The 19,397-nt window shown below is 38.9% G+C and overlaps 2 protein-coding genes across 3 annotated transcripts in view; one reads left to right on the top strand and one right to left on the bottom strand.

Annotated features, from left to right (window-relative positions):
- The first annotated feature begins 1,229 nt into the window (after positions 1-1,229).
- gja10b (gap junction protein alpha 10 b) lies at positions 1,230-6,762 on the top strand. Its single transcript, XM_084737321.1, has 3 exons — positions 1,230-1,445; positions 1,536-2,969; positions 5,771-6,762. The coding sequence occupies exons 2-3, from the start codon at positions 1,557-1,559 to the stop codon at positions 5,807-5,809; spliced, it is 1,452 nt and encodes a 483-aa protein (XP_084593447.1). The 5' UTR covers positions 1,230-1,445; positions 1,536-1,556; the 3' UTR covers positions 5,810-6,762.
- Positions 6,763-15,735: 8,973 nt separating this feature from the next.
- bach2b (BACH transcriptional regulator 2b) overlaps positions 15,736-19,397 on the bottom strand; it is a 137,165-nt gene continuing 133,503 nt past the window's right edge. For both annotated transcript variants that reach the window (XM_084737316.1, XM_084737317.1), the window contains one exon: positions 15,736-17,784. In XM_084737316.1, the coding sequence (XP_084593442.1) occupies positions 17,257-17,784 (528 nt within the window). In that variant the 3' untranslated portion in view covers positions 15,736-17,256. The remainder of the gene's footprint in view (positions 17,785-19,397) is intronic.

Here is a 19,397-nt window from a genome sequence, read left to right as displayed (position 1 = left end):
AAGTGTTGTATTCTATCACATGTACATTCTTATTCTAAAGAAGTGACAAGTAACTAGAGCTGTCAGATTAGTTGGACTCACCAGAGGTACTCTGAGTATAAGCCTGCCATCGGATGCTTGTTTCAGTCAGCAAAGTCCCAGGAAACAACAACATCCGAGCTAACAATGCTAATAATGGCAAATTAGCACCTGAGTCACTAATGGTACAAATGTAAACATGCTAGCAGCTGTTATCTTTTGTTTTTGCAGTGATTTTGCCATTTTAATGCCTGGCCTCACCTACCCATGTGCAAGTCTTCCACTAAAACAAGTTTTGAAGGGGCACCTTTCTCTGCATCCTGGTCTTAGCGCCACCCAAGACAATTGTGAAGGGTTTACAGAAATACAAACAAGCCAGATCATTTTTTCCCCCTATAGCAGACTGATCATATGTGGAGTCATACTTCTCTTCGGCCGTCTGCAAGACTACTGTCAGATAAATGTGGAGGAGTAAAAAGTATTATACTACTATACCAAATTGTTGTGAAAGTATAAAGCAACATAACAGAAATATTTAAGTAAAGTACAAGTACCCCAAAGTTGTAAATAAGTAGGCCTACTTGATGTACTGTAAATGTAGTCAGTTATTTTCCACCCACTGTGTGATAGTTGAACATGTACACCCACAGCAGCCCCCACCTGGCTGCAGGGATCAGTGTGGTCTAACACTGATATGGCTGATAAGGTCTGTTGAAACAGGAAAAGGACAAAGCAACTTTTGCCACAAGGCTGGTGTCAGAGAGTTAAAGACAACTTTTAATAACTTAAATAAGTGCCTGATATATCATTATACCTGACATGTGGTTGACCTGTGGGGCCTCAGTTCCCTTCAGACTTTTTGTCTTAGGAGTGTCAGCCTGTCCAGTACACAGATATCCTGAGTCTTGGAAAAAGTCCTAACAGATTTTGCAACATTTACATTGTTGCTTCTATTGTATCTTTAAGCTTCTGTATTAAACTCATATGTTCAAGTAAGATCAACTGAGGCTCCTTGAGTTTAGTCTTTTGTTCATCAAAGTCTGATCAGAAGTAGAGAAAAACAGAATTTTTTTGTCATCAGTTGCAAACACACTTATATACTGTTGTACTTTATCAGCAAGAAAACTGGACACATTGTTCATGGTTGTGTATTGACATCTCAGTTGGTGCTATTTCCAGTCTAGTGTCCTGTTAAAAGTGGGAGGGTGAAACTAACCTCAGGGCATCATAGGGCCATGTGGTGGATCAATGCTTCAAACTGGAGTCCTAGATTGCAACAACATTGAAATAGTGTCAGCTACACTGCACAGAGGGGTCTCGTCTCTCTTCAAGGGACAAAAAATGAGCCCCAATGTCTCCACAAACCAATCTGCTCTTTCATAATGGCTTTATGCTGAAGCGCACAAGACAAGGACCCTAGAAAACATGTAAGTAAAACCATTTGTATGACATTTTGTACTTTGTACTTACATTTGATGAAAAACCTACAAACTCCTCATGTGTTTATTCATTTGCAGATAATAATAATGTGACAGAAAATGGGGGATTGGAACTTACTAGGGAGTATTTTAGAAGAGGTCCACATTCACTCCACCATCGTGGGGAAGATCTGGCTCACCATCCTCTTCATTTTCCGGATGCTTGTGCTCGGCGTCGCGGCCGAGGACGTCTGGGATGACGAGCAGAGCGAGTTCGTCTGCAACACAGAGCAGCCCGGCTGCAAGAATGTCTGCTACGACCAGGCTTTCCCCATCTCCCTTATCCGCTACTGGGTCCTGCAGATCATCTTCGTGTCCTCTCCGTCTCTGGTCTACATGGGGCACGCATTGTACCGTTTGAGGACCCTCGAGAAGGAAAGACACAGGAAGAAAGCCTGTCTGAAAGCCGAGCTTGAGGGAACAGATCCTGTCCAAGAGGACCATAAGAGGATTGAGCGAGAGCTCAGGAAACTAGATGAACAGAAGAAAGTGAGGAAAGCTCCCCTTAGAGGCTCCTTGCTGCGCACATATGTTTTTCATATCTTAACAAGATCAGTGGTGGAGGTGGGTTTCATTATAGGGCAGTGTGCTCTGTACGGCATTGGACTGTCTCCCCTCTACAAGTGTGAGAGGTTGCCTTGCCCCAATAGTGTCGATTGTTTCGTGTCTCGGCCAACAGAGAAGAACATTTTCATGGTTTTCATGCTTGTAATTGCTGGAGTTTCTTTATTCCTCAACCTTCTGGAGATCTTCCATCTGGGGGTGAAGAAGATCAAACAGAGCTTGTATGGATACAAATATGGAGATGATGACAGCGTGTACAGGTCGAAGAAAAACTCCATGGTGCAGCAGGTTTGTGTGCTCACAAACTCCTCACCACAGAGGTTGATGCAGCTCACACAGATGACCTGCTCTGCTGTGCCTGATCCTCGTGGTGAGACCCTGCCTTTGAATTTGGCCCCAGCTGCCCCTCAGAATCACGAGGGGTCCAACGGCTCCAGCCAGCAGCCCACACTGGCGTACCTGCCGAGCCAAGCTGATATGCCAGGACTCCGGCAGCTTGGAGCTGTGGAGCGGCGCTACACATTGGACAACAGGAAGCCCTCGTGCAGCAGCGACGAGTCAAACGGACCTCACGGCTCGGTCCAGCCGCAGTACGCAGGGCCGCGGCCCACGCTCACTGCTGGCCACATGGAGATCCCGGCCGCCTTGAGGAACCCGCAGAGGAAGCAGAGCAGAGTGAGTGTTTGTAAGGAGCTCAGTGACATGAGTGATTCTCCGGAGAGCGACCACTACCCCACAGCCAGGAAGTGCAGTTTCATGTCCCGAGGAATGTCGGAGGGAAAGCTGGCTACCCCGTCTGACAGCACCGATTCTCAGAGTGGAGCGGACATTGAGGCCCAGCACCTCAACCAGGGAGAGAGTCCAATCATGACCCCACCGCCTCCTGCTGCTGGGAGGAGGATGTCCATGGTGAGTACAGAGCATTCTGAAGAGTACAACTAAATATTAATGAAGCTGTATGGTTCAATTAAAGTCTAACTTAACACTAGGCTGAAAAACAGTGTCATTATAGAAGATTCACAAAGCTTAAAATAAAAGTAAATCAAACCAAAAAAAAAGTGATTACAATGACACTGACATTGTCATATGTATTTCCTGTTTATGTATGGCTGCAATCAGCTGGTGTTATTGACACTAAGCTCTGCCCCCAGGCTGTCACTAGACAGTTGATTGTTTTTGAATAACATGCCTCCATGACAACTCCTCATGACAACTGATGACTGTGCTTTGCATTTAGCATTTTAATGTGGCACTGACCATTCATGTCACAGTGAAAAACTGCAACAGCTGGTCAGTGTCCTGAATCAGCACCAGTAGCTCAGTTTGTGGGAACGAGGCTCAGTCACTGGAGGACGGCTGGTTCAGTTCCAGCACAGACCAGTAGCCGGAGAGGTGCTAGTTCACCCTCACCTCCATGGTTGGTTTGGTGCATGACAGCTAAGCGTAATGTACATTTCCATCACTTTAATTTGATAAATTAAAAGTATTTTCAACACTTTGTTGATCTTTGTTGTTGTTGTAATACTGCATACTATTTCAATCACGGTGGGTGTAGGTCTGTTAATGTCTCAGCCGAATTGTATTTTGTAATGGAACAGTGCCATTCAGTGCTCATTTTTAACAACACATTCCTGCAAATATTTCACAATAAAAGCCTTAGAAATAGCCAAGAAATTCTGTCCACTGGAGGAGGGAGAGGATGATAACTTCATCCCTGGAGTAAGGCTGTACATGTTTGAGCCTTTGGCCCCTGCAGAGAACAGCAAGGTGACCCGGATGCTCTCGTATCACATGAGTTTCCTTTGTGCAGCAGGACATGCATCTGCTGGACTTGAAGGTGCTGCTGTGTTCAGTGCATGGACTTTTGACCATGGTTGATGTGAGGAATGGTGTTTCGGGGTAGGGATGTTCCTGGTGACTAATTTCCCTGTCGACTAAGTGCAAATTTTCATTTAGACAAGTCGACTAGTCTGAAGCTCTCAGCAAACAGTTAAAAATGCATGCAAGCTATTAATTGTTAGTGTTAAACATGGTCTGAAAAAATAGAGAGACATTTGAATTCCATTCTACAATTTTACAAGTTCAGATGCCACATTATCCTACAAAACATGACAACAACACACCTTTTCAGACTGAAAAGGGTCACAGTGTGTGGGGGTAAATGGCATCATTCACCTAGAACTGACAGCAGCTGTCAGCTGCCAGCCTACCACACAGTGTGGCTAATGTTAGCAGTGCTAGCAGCTGCAGCCTTTAATCATCTAGATCAAAATGTCAAGTGGCATTGTGCAAGAATAAAATATTGATAAATAGTTTAAGCAAATTGTAGAGTTGACTAATCGCACAGTTTGGGGTTGGTGTTGACATTGTCCATGGAGCAGCCCACGGACATTCAGGGAAGAGACTGAACTGATTTGCTCGATGTGCCTTCTTGTGGAATACCTGTCCCTACTCTGCCTCTAATTGGCTGTAACTTCCAGGCATTTGATAAATTGTTCAATTAGCTGTGATGGTATCTGATGCCACAAAGTGGTCAGGTCCAGGACAGTGACTCAGCCACGGCAGGTCACGTTTTTCTACCCAGTGTTGTGTCAGAGTCTAACCTTAACCTCACTTCAACCTCATCCCTAACCCTACTCAGAAAACTGGCATAACAGCAAGCTGATGCCTGCAGGGGTTGCCGGCTAGTTTGCCAGCCAGCCAACTCATAGGCCCTGCTGTGAGCCAACTGGAGCTCTCCCAAGAGCGTGGACAGAAGTTCTGCTGTGACTGACAGTAACGTGACTTGGTGTTTCACATCAACTCCAGTGGCTGTAACACCCTCCTCTGGGAAGGGTTAAGAATAAGGTTGAGGTGACACGTCATATTTTGTTTTACAGGAGGAAAGCATAATTTCATTTTGACATATGAAACAAAGAAATTATTGTTGTGTTTATATTATTGCATATATTGTTGTACAATATGACTGTAGATATGACCTCAAAGGGCTGTAAAGCATTTTTCATTTCATTATCAGGGCAAACTGGGCAGACTGTCATCAGAAAACAACACATATTTTTATGAACTTCATGAAATTAGACATAAAGGCCTGTCTCTAATATAAGCCTGCTTCAGATAAAGGCCTGGTATCCTCTGCAGCTGAGATAAATAAAGGCCCCAGCCTCTATTTGAAGAAATACGTATGTTTGTTTTTAATAAAATGTTTGCCTTTTAATGTCTGATATAAATGTATTATGTTTTAATATAATATATTTTATAATGTTTTTTATATTATTAAACATATTTTATGACAACAATGTTTTTTTCTTTAATTCTAACATTAAAGTCATACATAAAAACAAAATACCTATAACTATGTGAATTGTATTTCACTTTGTTTCGTTCATTTATTTTTATTCAGGCTTTCTAAAACTTCCATATTCAGTGCCCTCTCTGGTTGAAACTTTTTAGTCTGTTGCAACTTTGACCACACATAGCTGGGTGTTGTTGGGTGTGGTCAGAAGGGTGCTCTATTGCCTCGTTAGCCACACCCACCAGTGATGTCACAATGTACCGACACCCCTTGGAGTTCATGGATACATTGCTGCAGCGAGGTCACAAATCAAACCAGTCAGTCTGAAAAAAATTTCAGCTGCTGCAAAGAGAAATGTCTTTGTGTTTGTGATTTGAATAATAACCATGTGTTGTCCACACCTCTTCCTGTCTTTCAGAGCATGATTCTGGAGCTGTCTTCAATCATGAAAAAGTAAACTGAAAACGACTGAGGACTTTTGGGACTATGGTAGAGGCATATGGGAGTTCTAAAGGGACCGAGGGATCCTGATCGTGAAGCGAATCATCTCATCCTCTCTCAACTTTAACTTTCTGTTTTCACAGTATGTTTATACAGTAATGTGCATGAACAACAACTCCAGTTCCAATATATTAACATGACATTTCAAAGACAAAAGAAGCTTAATAACTGGCTTCATGTTCTATGAAAATGATATCTCCAGCATCTCATTACTTGCTATTTATGATGGTGGACGCTTTTTAGAGACCATGAATCAAATCTCAATCAAAACTATTTGACTCACAGCGTATGTGACAGCTCATAAAATGAGACCAAAAGCCTGTAGCAAAAATCTTTGACTGAAGATTGTAATTAGACTGTGGATTTGGCAACCACAAAAAAGATTAGGGAACTCTCTGAGAAGAGCTGCAGAACAAAAGGGCTCTTCAATTTCAACATTTTGTTTTGACTGAGAGTAGCCTAATATCTAACAAATTTCAGCTTTGATTGTGAATTTTTCTGTTGTGTGTGTGTGTGTTTTTTTTTTTTTTTTTTTTAATCTATTAAACACGTTTGCCTCTTCAGCAGGACCAGACTGTTTTGTCTGACTGGTATGTTGTTTTTGTCTCACTCTGTGGCTCTAATGAAGCTGAACTTTTCCCAGATCGGACACGTGCACAGATAGACAGCAGGTGGCCTCTACACTGTAAAAAACTACAGCCCATTTAGTTTAGTTATGTCCACTCACCTCTTGTTTTTAACTCAAAGAGCTCTGATGAGGCTTGAATTTTGAACTCAAATGTTTGAATTTCCGAAAGTTAAACTTCGAGTTGTTTGAGTTGTCGAGACAACTAGAACATTGTAGGAAAATCAACTTTATGGACTTTAATTTCTGAGGTGAAACAAATGTAATCTACAAATTGAGTTAAATTTTATTTACAAGGCAGCAGGTGAACTTGAATTTCCAAGTTGAGCTTTAAACGTCTTAGTCCAGACAAGTGCCCTTTTTGTGGGACATTTTTTACTCCTTTTTCTTTTTCTATTTAGTCCCAACAGTCTACACCTCAGGGCGGCACAGTAATGCAGGGGTTAGCACTGTCAGTTCACAGCGAGAAGGTTCTGAGTTTGAGTCCCCCAGCTGGGAGGGTGGCTGGGTGGGAGTTTGTGGCTGCATGGTCAGTTTGCATGTTCTCCTTGTGTCTGCATGGGTTCTCTCCGGGTTCTCTGGCTTCCTCCCACAGTCCAAAGACATGCAGCATAATAGGTTTAACTGCTAACTACAGACAATGGATGGATGGAGTGTAAGCCTCAACAGTTATCCAAATACATTAACTTTATTAAAATAATTAAAAGGAAAAGCAGAAAATTTGTGAGGCTGGAACCATGAAATGTTTTACATGAAGCACCAAACATCATATTCAATAAACTCGTCATATGTTTTTGTGTGTAAAAATCAGCAAATTTGTAAAGTAGCTAGTAACTAAAGCTGTCAGATAAATGTAGTGACACAGACATAGAAAGTAGCATAAAATCGAAATACTCAAGTAAAGTACAAGTACCTCAAAATTGTATTTAAGTACAGTGCTTGAATAAGCATACTTAATTACATTCACCACTGTAAAAGAAACACATATCTAAGTAAGAAAAAGATGTGCCATAAAATGTAACTTTTTTCTTTTGTAGAAATGAGAGTAGTGCCCTTTTTTCACTTGAGTAGCTGCCCTATAATGTCCTAGCATGTCCCTGCAAAAGACGGTGATGTCAGCCAGTTGGTCATCCTCTGTCCAAAACTGTCCACAACAAGATATTCTACAGCTGCTCTGTCCAGATTATTTCACAAAAGATTTCCTGAGAATATTCATGGTCCGCTTAGCACAAGCATGATTGATTTTTTTCTGGGTCAAATACTCCAATTGTACATGCACTGTAAAAAACAAAGAAGTTAACAGTACTCAAAAAAAAACTGAGGCAATCAGTTACCACAATTTTCTTGAGTTCATAAACTCAAATATTTTCAGTATTTCCAGCTCAGAATTTTCATTCATACCTCTTTTGCAAATACATTATCAGAAGTGAAATTTTAATTTTAAGTATAAATACTGATTATTTCATTTTCAGTAACCTCATTGTAGTAATATATGTTTTTTTATTCCTAATATATTGGTGTTTATTGATATCTCATTAATTGAACATTATAAGTATAATACACACAAAAGAAAGAAAATTCTGCAGGCATTCAACACTTTTAAATTAGTAGAACCTCTAAACTGAAGAAACAGCTCACCTGCCTGATCTCCAGCAGCTCAGTCTGAACCTTCAGTCTCCTCTGGTTCCTCCTCTGGTTCCTCCTCTGGAGATGCAGCCCGAGATCCTCTGCCTGCATTTAGGCTCATAACGGTTTAAGTCAATGATATATTCAGGGACCAACATTCCTGCATTACACTCCTTAGATAAAACGGTTAATTTTTTTTCATGATTACATCCCCAGAGCATTCTGGTAAGGTTAGTTGACTGTTCCTGGATGATTCCTTGAATCTTTCCTTCTAATATTCTCTGGATGTTCAAATCACAAGTTTTTCCTGCAAAAAACTAACATTGTGGTACATTCTGGGAAGGTCAGTTGAATGTTTCAGGAAGGTTACTAATGTTTTGGGAATGTTTCTATGAGTAAGAACTTGAGTGCAACAGTCTAAGAATGTTGTGGCAGTGTTACTTGAAGAGCAACCAGCAGGGAACGTTACAAAAATTACCCTAAAAAAAAAACATAACTTTTTTGTGATTATTAGAACGTTTTGGGAATTATTCTTTAAACAAACACAACAAAGATTTGCATAACATTGTAAGAGTGTTGTGGGAGGGTTAACTAAAATATCCAGCAGGGAACCTCAGCGGACTGTTTGAAAAATGATCCATAAAAATACATTACTTCATGTGGTTACTAGAATTTTTGGGAATGTTTTGTTGGACAAAAACATTTGCATGACTTTCTTTAAATGTTGTGAGAGGGTTACTAAACAGAACTCTTGAAGGAACATTCTAGTAATGTTATGGGAACATTATGCATTAGATGGATAAACGAAGTGGAGGATTTAGCGGGTAATATGATTCTCTGAGGTTGGTGGAGACCAAAACAGAGCTAAAAGGAGATCAAATATTGGACTCACATTCATCAGGTGGACACTGACACAACTCACCTTATAAAATTTCAAACTTCATAAGGTTGTATGTCTGTGTTGTGTCTGCGTCTCGTCCTGCTGCCCCCAAGTAGCCAAAAAAGATCAGTTCATGCAGCTATAAAACTGACCAACATTTGGCCACGTTTTTGCAAAAACATCCACACAACATAAAAGCTGATATGCACGTTTCTTTATTTCATAAAGAGAAATGGTGTCTAGACAAAAAAGTAATTTATAGAACACTAGCAATTGAAATGAATGAAAATGGGGTTTGCACAATACCGTATTTACAATGGTTATTAAGTCATTTTAATTAATTAGGGTCATGTAGCATTTAAAAATTATAAAGGTAAGAACTCTTAGTAGAGAATAAGCAAATAACAGCTATTTCAAATTGACAATATTAACACAAAACAATCATCTAGAAAAATGAAAGAAAAAAACAACAACTTGAACTACAAGCTTAAGAGCTATTACATTAAAAATGATGCACCAAAATCTACTAATACAATAATCCATATAATCTGTGTAAAAAGCATGTAGAAAAAACACCTGATGCAGTTTGCTGATACAGTCATTGACCAGTTATGAGAGGTATGAAGGATTTCACAGGTAGATAAGTGTGAGAAAGTCCGCACTGGTGACTCGGGGATGGGGCCCAGGCCCCTGCATACACTCACTTCACTTGAATGTGAACTATGGCCTCTGCAAGTTCTAAGGCAAATATCGGAGGTGCACTTGTATCCATGTAATGCTGACCCATCCCAAAAGTTGGATTAAAGACAAGGTGAGGAAACTCATTCTTTGTCTCATTACACAACACCAAGAACCAGTCCAATTGAACCGAGCGTCAATTTTACATGGCAAAAATTGATCAAACATGACAATGACACCTATTTGTAAACATTTTCCATTTTTATATTTTACTCAATGATCTCAGCCTGCGCTTTCAACCAGGATACCAGATGTTGTTTTTTGTTTGTTTTTTGTTTTGTTTTTTTTCAGTAAAGTTGAGGAATCTGAGAGAAAGGCATGTTTTTTTTTTTGTTCATATTCTTTTACAGAACAACCTTTGGAGTTGAAAAGCCAGTGTTTGTTTCAGAGAAGCAGCAACAAAAAAAAAAAAAAAAAAAAAAAAGTTGAACCGAACAAGACAAATCCACAGCAAAAAGGTACGAGCAGTCAATTACAGAGTTACAGCAAAAATTGTTCACTTGAATCAATCTGCTGTAATGGCCATAACAAAAAAAAGTAACCTGCAGGATTCCTCTTAGCTAAGTAGCAGATTCTTTAATTTAGTTGAGGTGTTTCTATGCATAGAATTATTACTGTTGCATCATTTTTAAAGCTGCACTAATCAATATTTTATATGAACAACAGATCAGATGTGTAATGTGAAAGGTGTCACTTGTAGTGACGAACAAGCCGAGAATTATTTTGCTGTTACAACCAGCAAATCCTGCTTTCGTCAGTCATTTCTAGCAGCATCAGGCAGCTGTTTTTATGAAAAAAAAAAAAAACTGCCCATCACCAAACAGCAGATGCAAATTAACTGGTGAGCATGTACAGATTTTTGAGGTTTTTGAGAATAAAACTACAGAAGGTTATTGCTGCCACACCAGAAAAAACAGATCAGTATGAAGTAATAATGTGAAAATTTTATTGTTGTAACAAGATATTTTTATATTATATCGAGCTATTTCATGTTATTATCATGTTATAAGTAGAAACAAAATTCTATTTACCATTAAACATTTCATATTATAACATGATAACTTGTTATTATAAGATAATACTTCATGTTATTATAAGGTGATATGTTTGTATGTGGTAAATCTTTTGTTATAATGTGTAAAACATCTTGTTACAACAATAAACGTTTGCCGTTATAACATGATACTGATCAAACAGCCGTCCAAATGAATGATCGTGTCGCTTGATGTTTGAGCAGGCAGCTGTTTGCTAATTTGTTAGCCATTAAAAACTTTGTAAGGTGGCAACAGTCTCTTCTGCTGCCCCCTAGTGGCCAAAAAAATATCAATTAGTGCAGCTTTAATGTAATATTAAATCATTTTAGGGGACATTTTATTTGATTCTCAAACAAAGAAAGTCAAAGAAAAAAAAAAAAAAGAAAAGAAAGAAAAAGAAAAAGAAAGAGGTCTGCTTCTGAGTGATATAGAGAGCAGGTTTAAATGCTTGGCACCCTGAGACACTAAAGGGTCATTTCACCCAAATGACAAAAAACATATTTTCTAACTTACCTGTACTGGTATCTAGCCATGTACAAAGTTCTGGTTTTACTCCGCAACATTTTAAGATTGTCTAACATTCTGCCACCACTCAGCAACAATAGAACAGAGGTGAATGGAATTTTGATTCTATTATTGATTTGTTTAAATGTCATTTTTCAGTCATGTGAGCACCACAATTGAAATTCCTCCACTGTATTAGAGTGTAGGCAGAAATCTCAAGCTTGGAAAAATAGCTTATAAGCAACAGAACCAAAACTGTCTGCATGACTAGAGGCTGCACGAGCTGAGAGAGAATTTTAGTCTTTATTTATGTTTTGTCATTTGAGTGAACTGAGCCTTTTACACAACAGTGGAGCTGTTATAAATTCTGACATATCAGCATTGCAGCGGAGGATGCATGTTTCAGTGTTGGAGCATGCAGCGAGACTCAAAGAGCTTAGAGGTCTGGACAGAAAGCTTTTCTGACTGGAGAGTGTGCTTCAGGGGCCTCTGTTACACGAATCTAAAGGTTTGTTAAGTTGGATTATCAACATTCAGAAACAGAAGTTCTATATGCAAAAACAAGAATGTGATCATTGTAGTATCATTAGAACATCTGAAGACACTCAGGGGCCTTTGTTACAAGAGTTTTGCTACAACACAAACTTCATGAATTCATTTTTTTTTTCTCCAAACAGAAAAAGTCAGTTGACTGTGTCAATTTAACATCAAGCAAATAAAAAAAAAGTAAAAGTACATGAGTAGAAAATGAGTTGCATAATGTTCGCTGAAAAAAGAAGCGTCTGTGATGTCGCTGGTTCCACTTCAGTTTGCTGGTTTGAACCTGTAGAACCTGCACGTGTGTAAATACTGTTCTGTTTCAGTAAATATGTGTACGAGAATGAAAAATGCACAAATAGGAAAAAAAAGGGCTGAACCACTACTGCTCCGCACTCAGGCTGTGCCACGACGCACTGTGTGTGCTGTATGGATATACTGTATGTATGTGTGTGTGTGTGTGTGTGTGTGTATGTGTGTATGGGTCTATGTACTCTACAAAGTAGGGACCAGTCTTTGAACAATTTAAAGACAGGTTTATAAAATACACTTATTACTCTGTTCCGCTGTGGAACAGAAAAAGTCTCACATGTGAGATCATATTTTAATCTACATCTAAAATTTACATCAGGTAAAGTCAAGGGGGTGGGGGGGTTCTTCAAAACATTTCATACAGACTTTAAAGCCCCAATCCCAGATTGTTGTGTTTTTGGCCAGAAAATGCAGCTTTTATTTTAGCTTCAAAATAATATTAAAGTGTTTCAGCCTGCATAATACACACTTTTAAAAAACAAAAACAAAGTTTGGTGGGAGACCAGATTGCCAGGCTAGCTTAGTAGCACTATGGCTATATGAGGTTTACTATCCATATTCTAAGCTTACATCAGTATTCACTACAACACTTTATGGTTTTCAGAAAGGAAATGTAACGTTAATCATACTGTATATATTATGTTTTATATAATTAAACTGTTGATGGACATTTTTAATAATATATATATAATGTGACTTTTAATGAGGTTTTCTTACTTAACATTGAGCTCAACAACATAACAAAAGTTAACAGTGTGCTGTGTGGTTCATGGAAGCATAGATAAGGATGTTAAAATTGAAATGGCCTTCAACAAACACCATTTCCCACAAGCCCAAGAGCCCAGTCGAGTGGTTTGCAGCTAGCTTGGACATGGCTGTAATAACAGCAAGACTGGGCAGGATGAACAGCAGCCAAGAAGTGTCCTACTTCCAATTAGTTAAATAAGTATTGATCTTGAGATCCTGAATTAATTACGTTAAGATAGAAAAACCTGTTTTCTCGTGATAACGGGTTAATTTGTTTTATCATGTCAAGAAAATGAAAGACTTTTTTCTTGAAATCATAATAAAAATAATCATTAACAGAGAGCACAGCTGCTGCACTGGCACTCCTGATCTCTGAATAAACATAATTCATTAAAAGAAACGTCCTTTTGTTTTCTTGTGATAATGGGTTGATTATTTCAATATCTAAAGATCACAAAGCTTGTTTTGTTGAGTTAAAGAAATAAATTAACCCGTTATCACAACAAAATGAGCTTTGTTATCATGAGATAACAGAAAAATTAACCTGTTCTCATGAGAAAATTAGATTTGTTATTGTGAGATAATTTATCTCAAGATAACAAACTAATAAATAAACTTGTCATCTTGAGATCACAGTGCATGGCCGTTCTTGGCTTCTGAACAGGGGTATCATGGGTAGGGGTGAAATCAACAGGTGCAATGACGTGTTTTGGTTAGTGAAACTTCATGGAAGCTGTAGTTTTTTGTATGCTAACAAAGTGGTTGTTGGATAGCTTTTTTTAAAGGTTTATATTGTTAATAGCAAGTAGCAGATACTCGTTTGTCTTAGAGTAGGGATAGTAAACACATTTCTGTTTTTTTCAGTCAGAGTGAGGCAGAAATGCTCGATGAGAGATTACACTGAGGTACAGAAGCTAGCAGAACAGTGGCTAGCCTAGGTGTAACATTAGCTTTAGCTCTTGAACAGGGAATGCCATCTTGGATTGGGGCTTTAAAGAGCATTGAATAAAGCTTCACATTCCAATTGGATTCAACCTTTGCACTAGAGGACAGTCCTGCCTGCGCACAAAGCCAGCCTCTAGTCAGGGTCGATATAATTCAGCTTGTTTATACATAGGAATTTCAAAAATATCATTTTAAAAGCAGACTGCTCCAGAGAGAACTTACAAGGCAAACAGAAGCTAGGCAAACTAACTAGGCTTATAGCTATAGGCAGCATGCATGCACATCACAAAAGTAGGATGTTCAAACAAATGCACAATTAGGGCAAACGTGTTACTATCTTATATGATTGTTACTTAATCATTTGGACAACACATACACTGTTTTCACGTCAAATGAAATCTGAATTAGCTTATTCAATTCCTAAAGAAATACAAATATAAGGTGTGAACAATCTTATACTAAAACATTAGCTTCCTTTTGTGTTTAGGTTTCAGATACGTCTTCTTCATTAGAGATATTTTCTAATCGTCTGTTCATATAATCATATCAACAAGATGTTTCCTCTTGAAGTGCCAATTTTAAGTGCTCCCGTCTCAGACTTTTAAGGGGTCTGAGACAAAGACAAAGACCCTCATTGAAGTGCTAAATGGCTCTGAGCGCTTGGGGCCGGAAACAAAGTGCCTGATTTAAAGTCAATTTCTTTTTCTTTTTTTGTCAATAGGTGTTTGAATAAAATGAAAGAATCTGTCACGTAGACGCTGGCTGCGCTCTTTGTTCTCTCTCCGAAACATCAAAACGGCAACACTTAAGAAACCCGAAGCATGTCTGCAAGAGTGTACACAAATAGCATTTTTCAATACTGATAAGAAATAAGATTTCCTCCAAAGAACACAAGGCAGAACTCGTTTTTTTTTTTTTTCACATTTAAAGAGGAGTCAAAGGTGGAGAGGAGCTGGCCTGAGCCGCGCGTTCAAAAACACGTCTTGAATGTCGAACTTTTATACATGCATGGGGCTCAAAATTGTGTGTGTTGACGCATGTGTCTGTATGTACTGTATGTGTGTGTCTACATGTGTATCGAGCTGATTTCCTGAGTATAAGAACACCCGCCGTGATGGGGAGTATTCGTTAGGCAGGACAGGAAACAGCAAAGCAAAAAAAAAAAAAATTTGTTTTTTCCCTTAGCAAAAAGGTGCTTGATATAACCCCGGTGAAAAAGAAACATCTACGCCTCTACCTGTACAAAATCACTGTTACAGTCATCATGCTCCATACTATTTACATTTCTGCCAAACGAGCACTTGAAAGTCACCATTACAACATCCAAATACAATGGTATTGCTGATGAGTGGGAAATAAAAATTGCCATTTAACTGCCCGCAAAGACTTCTTGGTAACACTTTCTGTGAACGTAAAGTCTATAATGCATCATAAGCTCATTCATAAGAAATTATAATGCTTTTAAAGGTCTTTATAAAACTCTTAATATATGTTAATCATGCATGACCACCTATAACATGGTTTATATAGTGAGTAAAGTGGTGGTCATCATGTGTTATAAACTCAGCATTCGTAATGCTTTATAGCTCCACGCCAAAGTGACAACAGTGTTTTAAAGAAGAGTCTTAGTTTTAGGTTACACAGCACATTTTAACTACCATAACATTATAAAGACAAAAAGAACAGCTTAAACGTATCATAACATATTATAAAGCCTAAGACTGGGTTGTACCAACAAGAATCAATTTTTAAATCCGATTAAATCATAATTTAACTTTAAATTATGTGGCAGCAAACATTAAAACTAGTTTAAAATTAAGAAAATTTAAATTTAAACCTAACTTTAGTTTTTACTCTAAATTTAGCAGTATTAACTTTAAACTTACTTTGAAGAAGTTTAACTTTTAAAATGGCTGCCAAACAATGTTTTACGTTGGGTTAACTTTTTTTGGCTTGCTAGCAAACAAAGTAACATTTTGTTCAGTTTCTTAGCTAACTATAAAACAATGTAATGTTATGTTACCTTTTTAGCTGGCTAGTAAACAATGTAACATTTTGTGAACTTTTTTTTAGCTAACTAGCAAATAATGCAACATTATATTAACTTTTCAAGCTAACTAGCAATGTAACACTTTAACTTTTTGGCTAGCTAGCAAAGAAAAAAATGTACACTTCTCCATGAAAAAATTCTATTTAATAAACAATAAACTAGTGAAGCTTGTTAAAAAAAGAGTCATTTTTATTATGCAACAGAGCTCTGCTTAATATTTTAAAATCTAGATTTAATCATTTTAAACCTAGTTTTGCTATTTGATTAGAACTAATTCTAGATTAAAGTAATCCTTATTTGTACAATCCAGTCTAAGTTTCTAGTTTCTAGTTTAATGTCAACTTATGTGCACTATAACCAAGGACTCAGATTCTTCTTTGTAACACTGTCACTTTTTAGCTATTAGACATTATGAATGCTGAACTTATAATATATTGTGTCCACCACTTATAATACATTATAACATTTGCCATAAGTATACATGACTTTAACATTTATAAAAAGTTTTATAAAGCCTTGTAAATGCATTATAATGTCTAATGAATGTGCTTATAATGCATTATAGACATGACCTTGACCATAGAAAGTGTCACTGACTTTTTTTTTTCCTTTCAGTTCAGTGCTGAGGAAGGCAAAGGAGGAATGTTTTCGGTTACAGCCTGTACAAAGTTCTCCTGTACAGAAATACAAATGCGAGACGCTTGAAGACATTTTTGCATATGAACATTTTACAGTCTAACTGCATCGTTAACTTCCTCGTGAGAAGCTGTTATTCTCATTTTCCATGAATTAGGTTGAACATTCAGAGGATTTTTTTTTCTTCCTGAGTTTGAATTGCTGTGACGAAAAGGGCCACTGAGATATAGCGAGAGAAGAACCACAGACGGAGAGAGAAAGAGAAAAAAAGACAAGTGAGACAGAAAGAGGTAGAGAAGATTGATAGAAACAGAGTGGGTAAAGAAAGAAGAGCAAAATGTGAAGAAGAGAAAGGCAGGAACAGAGATACTGTTGGTACACAGAGAGACAAAGAGAGCTGCTGTTTAGGTCCGATGAGGTTAAACTTTGAGTTGTGATGTGTGACACATGAAGAACAGAGTCTCCACTGTAGAGGTTGCTGCCGGGGCGAGAATAGCACCATCGTAAGGGTTTGGTGAGAAGTTCCCACTCTGTCATGGTAAGAGGAGAATACCTGGAGAACAGTATTGCTGCTGTTAAGACAACTTTAGTGTCAACCGTTCCAAAAAAAAAAAAAAAACTGCACAAAAAGACATAAATACAAACAAAGCTTGTTTTTCAGTGAACACTGGCGGAGGCTGACCGTCTCAACAACCCCGAGAGAGGGTTTGTCAGAAGAGTAAAATTAAATAATAAAAAAAAACATCAAAAACAACACAGAGAACCACCACTACTTAGTACAGTCCTTCCTCGGCTGCTCGTCAGTTGTACATTTCTCAGTCATTTCCTGGCAAAAATCCACCGTTACCGTCTGGTTGGACTTTTCCGCCGACAGCCCTGACTTTGCATACAACCTGGCGTCCTGCCCGTCCATTTCCCTGTCCGCCCCGTTCCTGACGGCCGAGTCGGGCTCGCTCTCCGACGGGCCCGGCGAGCCGTGGAAGCTGGGCTCGGGCGTTGCTGAGCCCGAGTGGGTGGTGAGGTCGATGCTGGTGGTGGTGTTGGTGTTGGTGTTGGTGGTGGTGGGGTTGGGGGTGGGGGTGGGGGCGGGCTTGGGCTGGTGGGCGGCGTTGTTGCTGGCAGTGGAGTTGGCGGGCCGCAGCACGGGGCAGTAGTGGTGTAAAGACTGGACCTGCTCGGGGCTCAGCTGGACGTCCCTGCACACCTCCTGAGACAGGCAGGAGAAGTTCTCCCACAGCTCCCCCATACACGCCTTCAGCTGGTTCCTCTCAGTCAGCAGCTTCTCCTTCTCACACACCTGCACACACAAAATATGACCACTTTAAATGTGCAGTTTGTGAGGCTGATTTTGACTGTAAGCAGCAGAAAAAGCTCCCACTCACTGTCTGCTGAACTTTGCTATTCAGACTCTTATTCAACTATTTACCAGTACTTGCATTAAATTCAGTCAATCTTTGACTTGACTGACATGACTTGGACTTCAGTCAGACTCAAATCACAAGTTTGATGACTTTAGACTTTATTTGACAGATACGAAAAAAGACTTAGATTGTGACTTGAACTTTAACACCAATGACTTGTGACCTTGCTTGGACCTGGGTGTTCTGACTTGAAAATATTTGACACCTTGCCCCAAGAAGAAGAAAGTGTGAATCCACAAATCGACACTTAATTGACACTTAATTCCCCAGTTCTACTTTGTTGGAAACCAATCAGACAGCATCCAATGAAGGTGCAGCAGAATTAATATCATGTTACTGAGCTCCAGATGGGAAAAATGAAACCAGCGATGATTTTGTACAAAAACTATGAGGTGGTCAACAAAAAATAAATTGCAGTTTGCAGACAGAGATGCAACAACGTCCAATTTTGTTCAGCCTTTGAAGTTTTTAAATTCAGACTTGTTTAGGACTCAGAACTCAAAGTTTAGGACTTGGGCCTTAACTTGGGACTTGAGTGCAAAAACGTGGTTCCACCTTTGTTTTTTGCTCTATGTAGCATTATGTAACTGCTTCCCATCACAGCCATGAAACCAGTCTTTTAGACTCTGTCTGAAATCATTAAATATGATCCATTGATGGATGTCAAGTCGCTGAATCATCTTCATTTTCTATGGCAAGCAGGAGTTCTGAATGTGCAGTGCATGATGGATGGTGAGTTGACTGACCAATAGCCGTATCTGAATTTGCAAAATCACGACTTGACCTCAACTTTATGCAAAAGAGTCCGTCCAACGGAACACACCAGGCTCATAAAACTCAGATCAAACTGTCAAGATTTTGTCACTGTCTTGCTTGTTTCTCACCTCAGATGTTTTCAGAAACATATTTTAGTGTGCTGTTTAGCTGTAATACGAGAATATTTGTGACTGTAGTGGCAAATAAGAGTCGATTCAGAGATGAGACAGAGACAGGAATGCCATACTATTGGAGTCAATAATCTCTGATGGTCACAGAACTTTCATGGCATACAATGAAGGAATAACACTGTTTGTGATAGAATGTGAAAGCATAATACAGTATATTTATGAGACATATATTGGCACTACCATGAGACCAAGCCACCATGTTCATAATGGACGAGCCAAAACCAAGCACCATCTGACTAACAGTACGTCACCCAAACACACACAAGCATCACACAGCACCGATTCAATTTCACTGGTTGCAGTGTACACTGTATGCATGTGATTGGTGCGACAATGTCTCCTTTGGTTGCATTAAAATGTAAATATTTTTCCCATTTTATGTCTGCCTGCTTTATTTCACCTAATGTCTTAGAGTAGACGAGAATAATTGAAACATCTTTTTGCAAATGTCTAAGTGCTGCAATGCAACAAAAGGCAGCATCAGAGCTGACACAGGCTCTAAAATGTTCCAGGTATTGAAGATTCAGTGTTATCTTTATGTA

The sequence above is a fragment of the Lutjanus erythropterus genome, chromosome 15, assembly GCF_056507025.1.
Source record: "Lutjanus erythropterus isolate fLutEry1 chromosome 15, fLutEry1.hap2, whole genome shotgun sequence".
In the NCBI taxonomy this organism is placed as follows: Eukaryota; Metazoa; Chordata; class Actinopteri; order Lutjaniformes; family Lutjanidae; genus Lutjanus; species Lutjanus erythropterus.
This window is presented reverse-complemented; position numbering and strand designations above follow the sequence as displayed.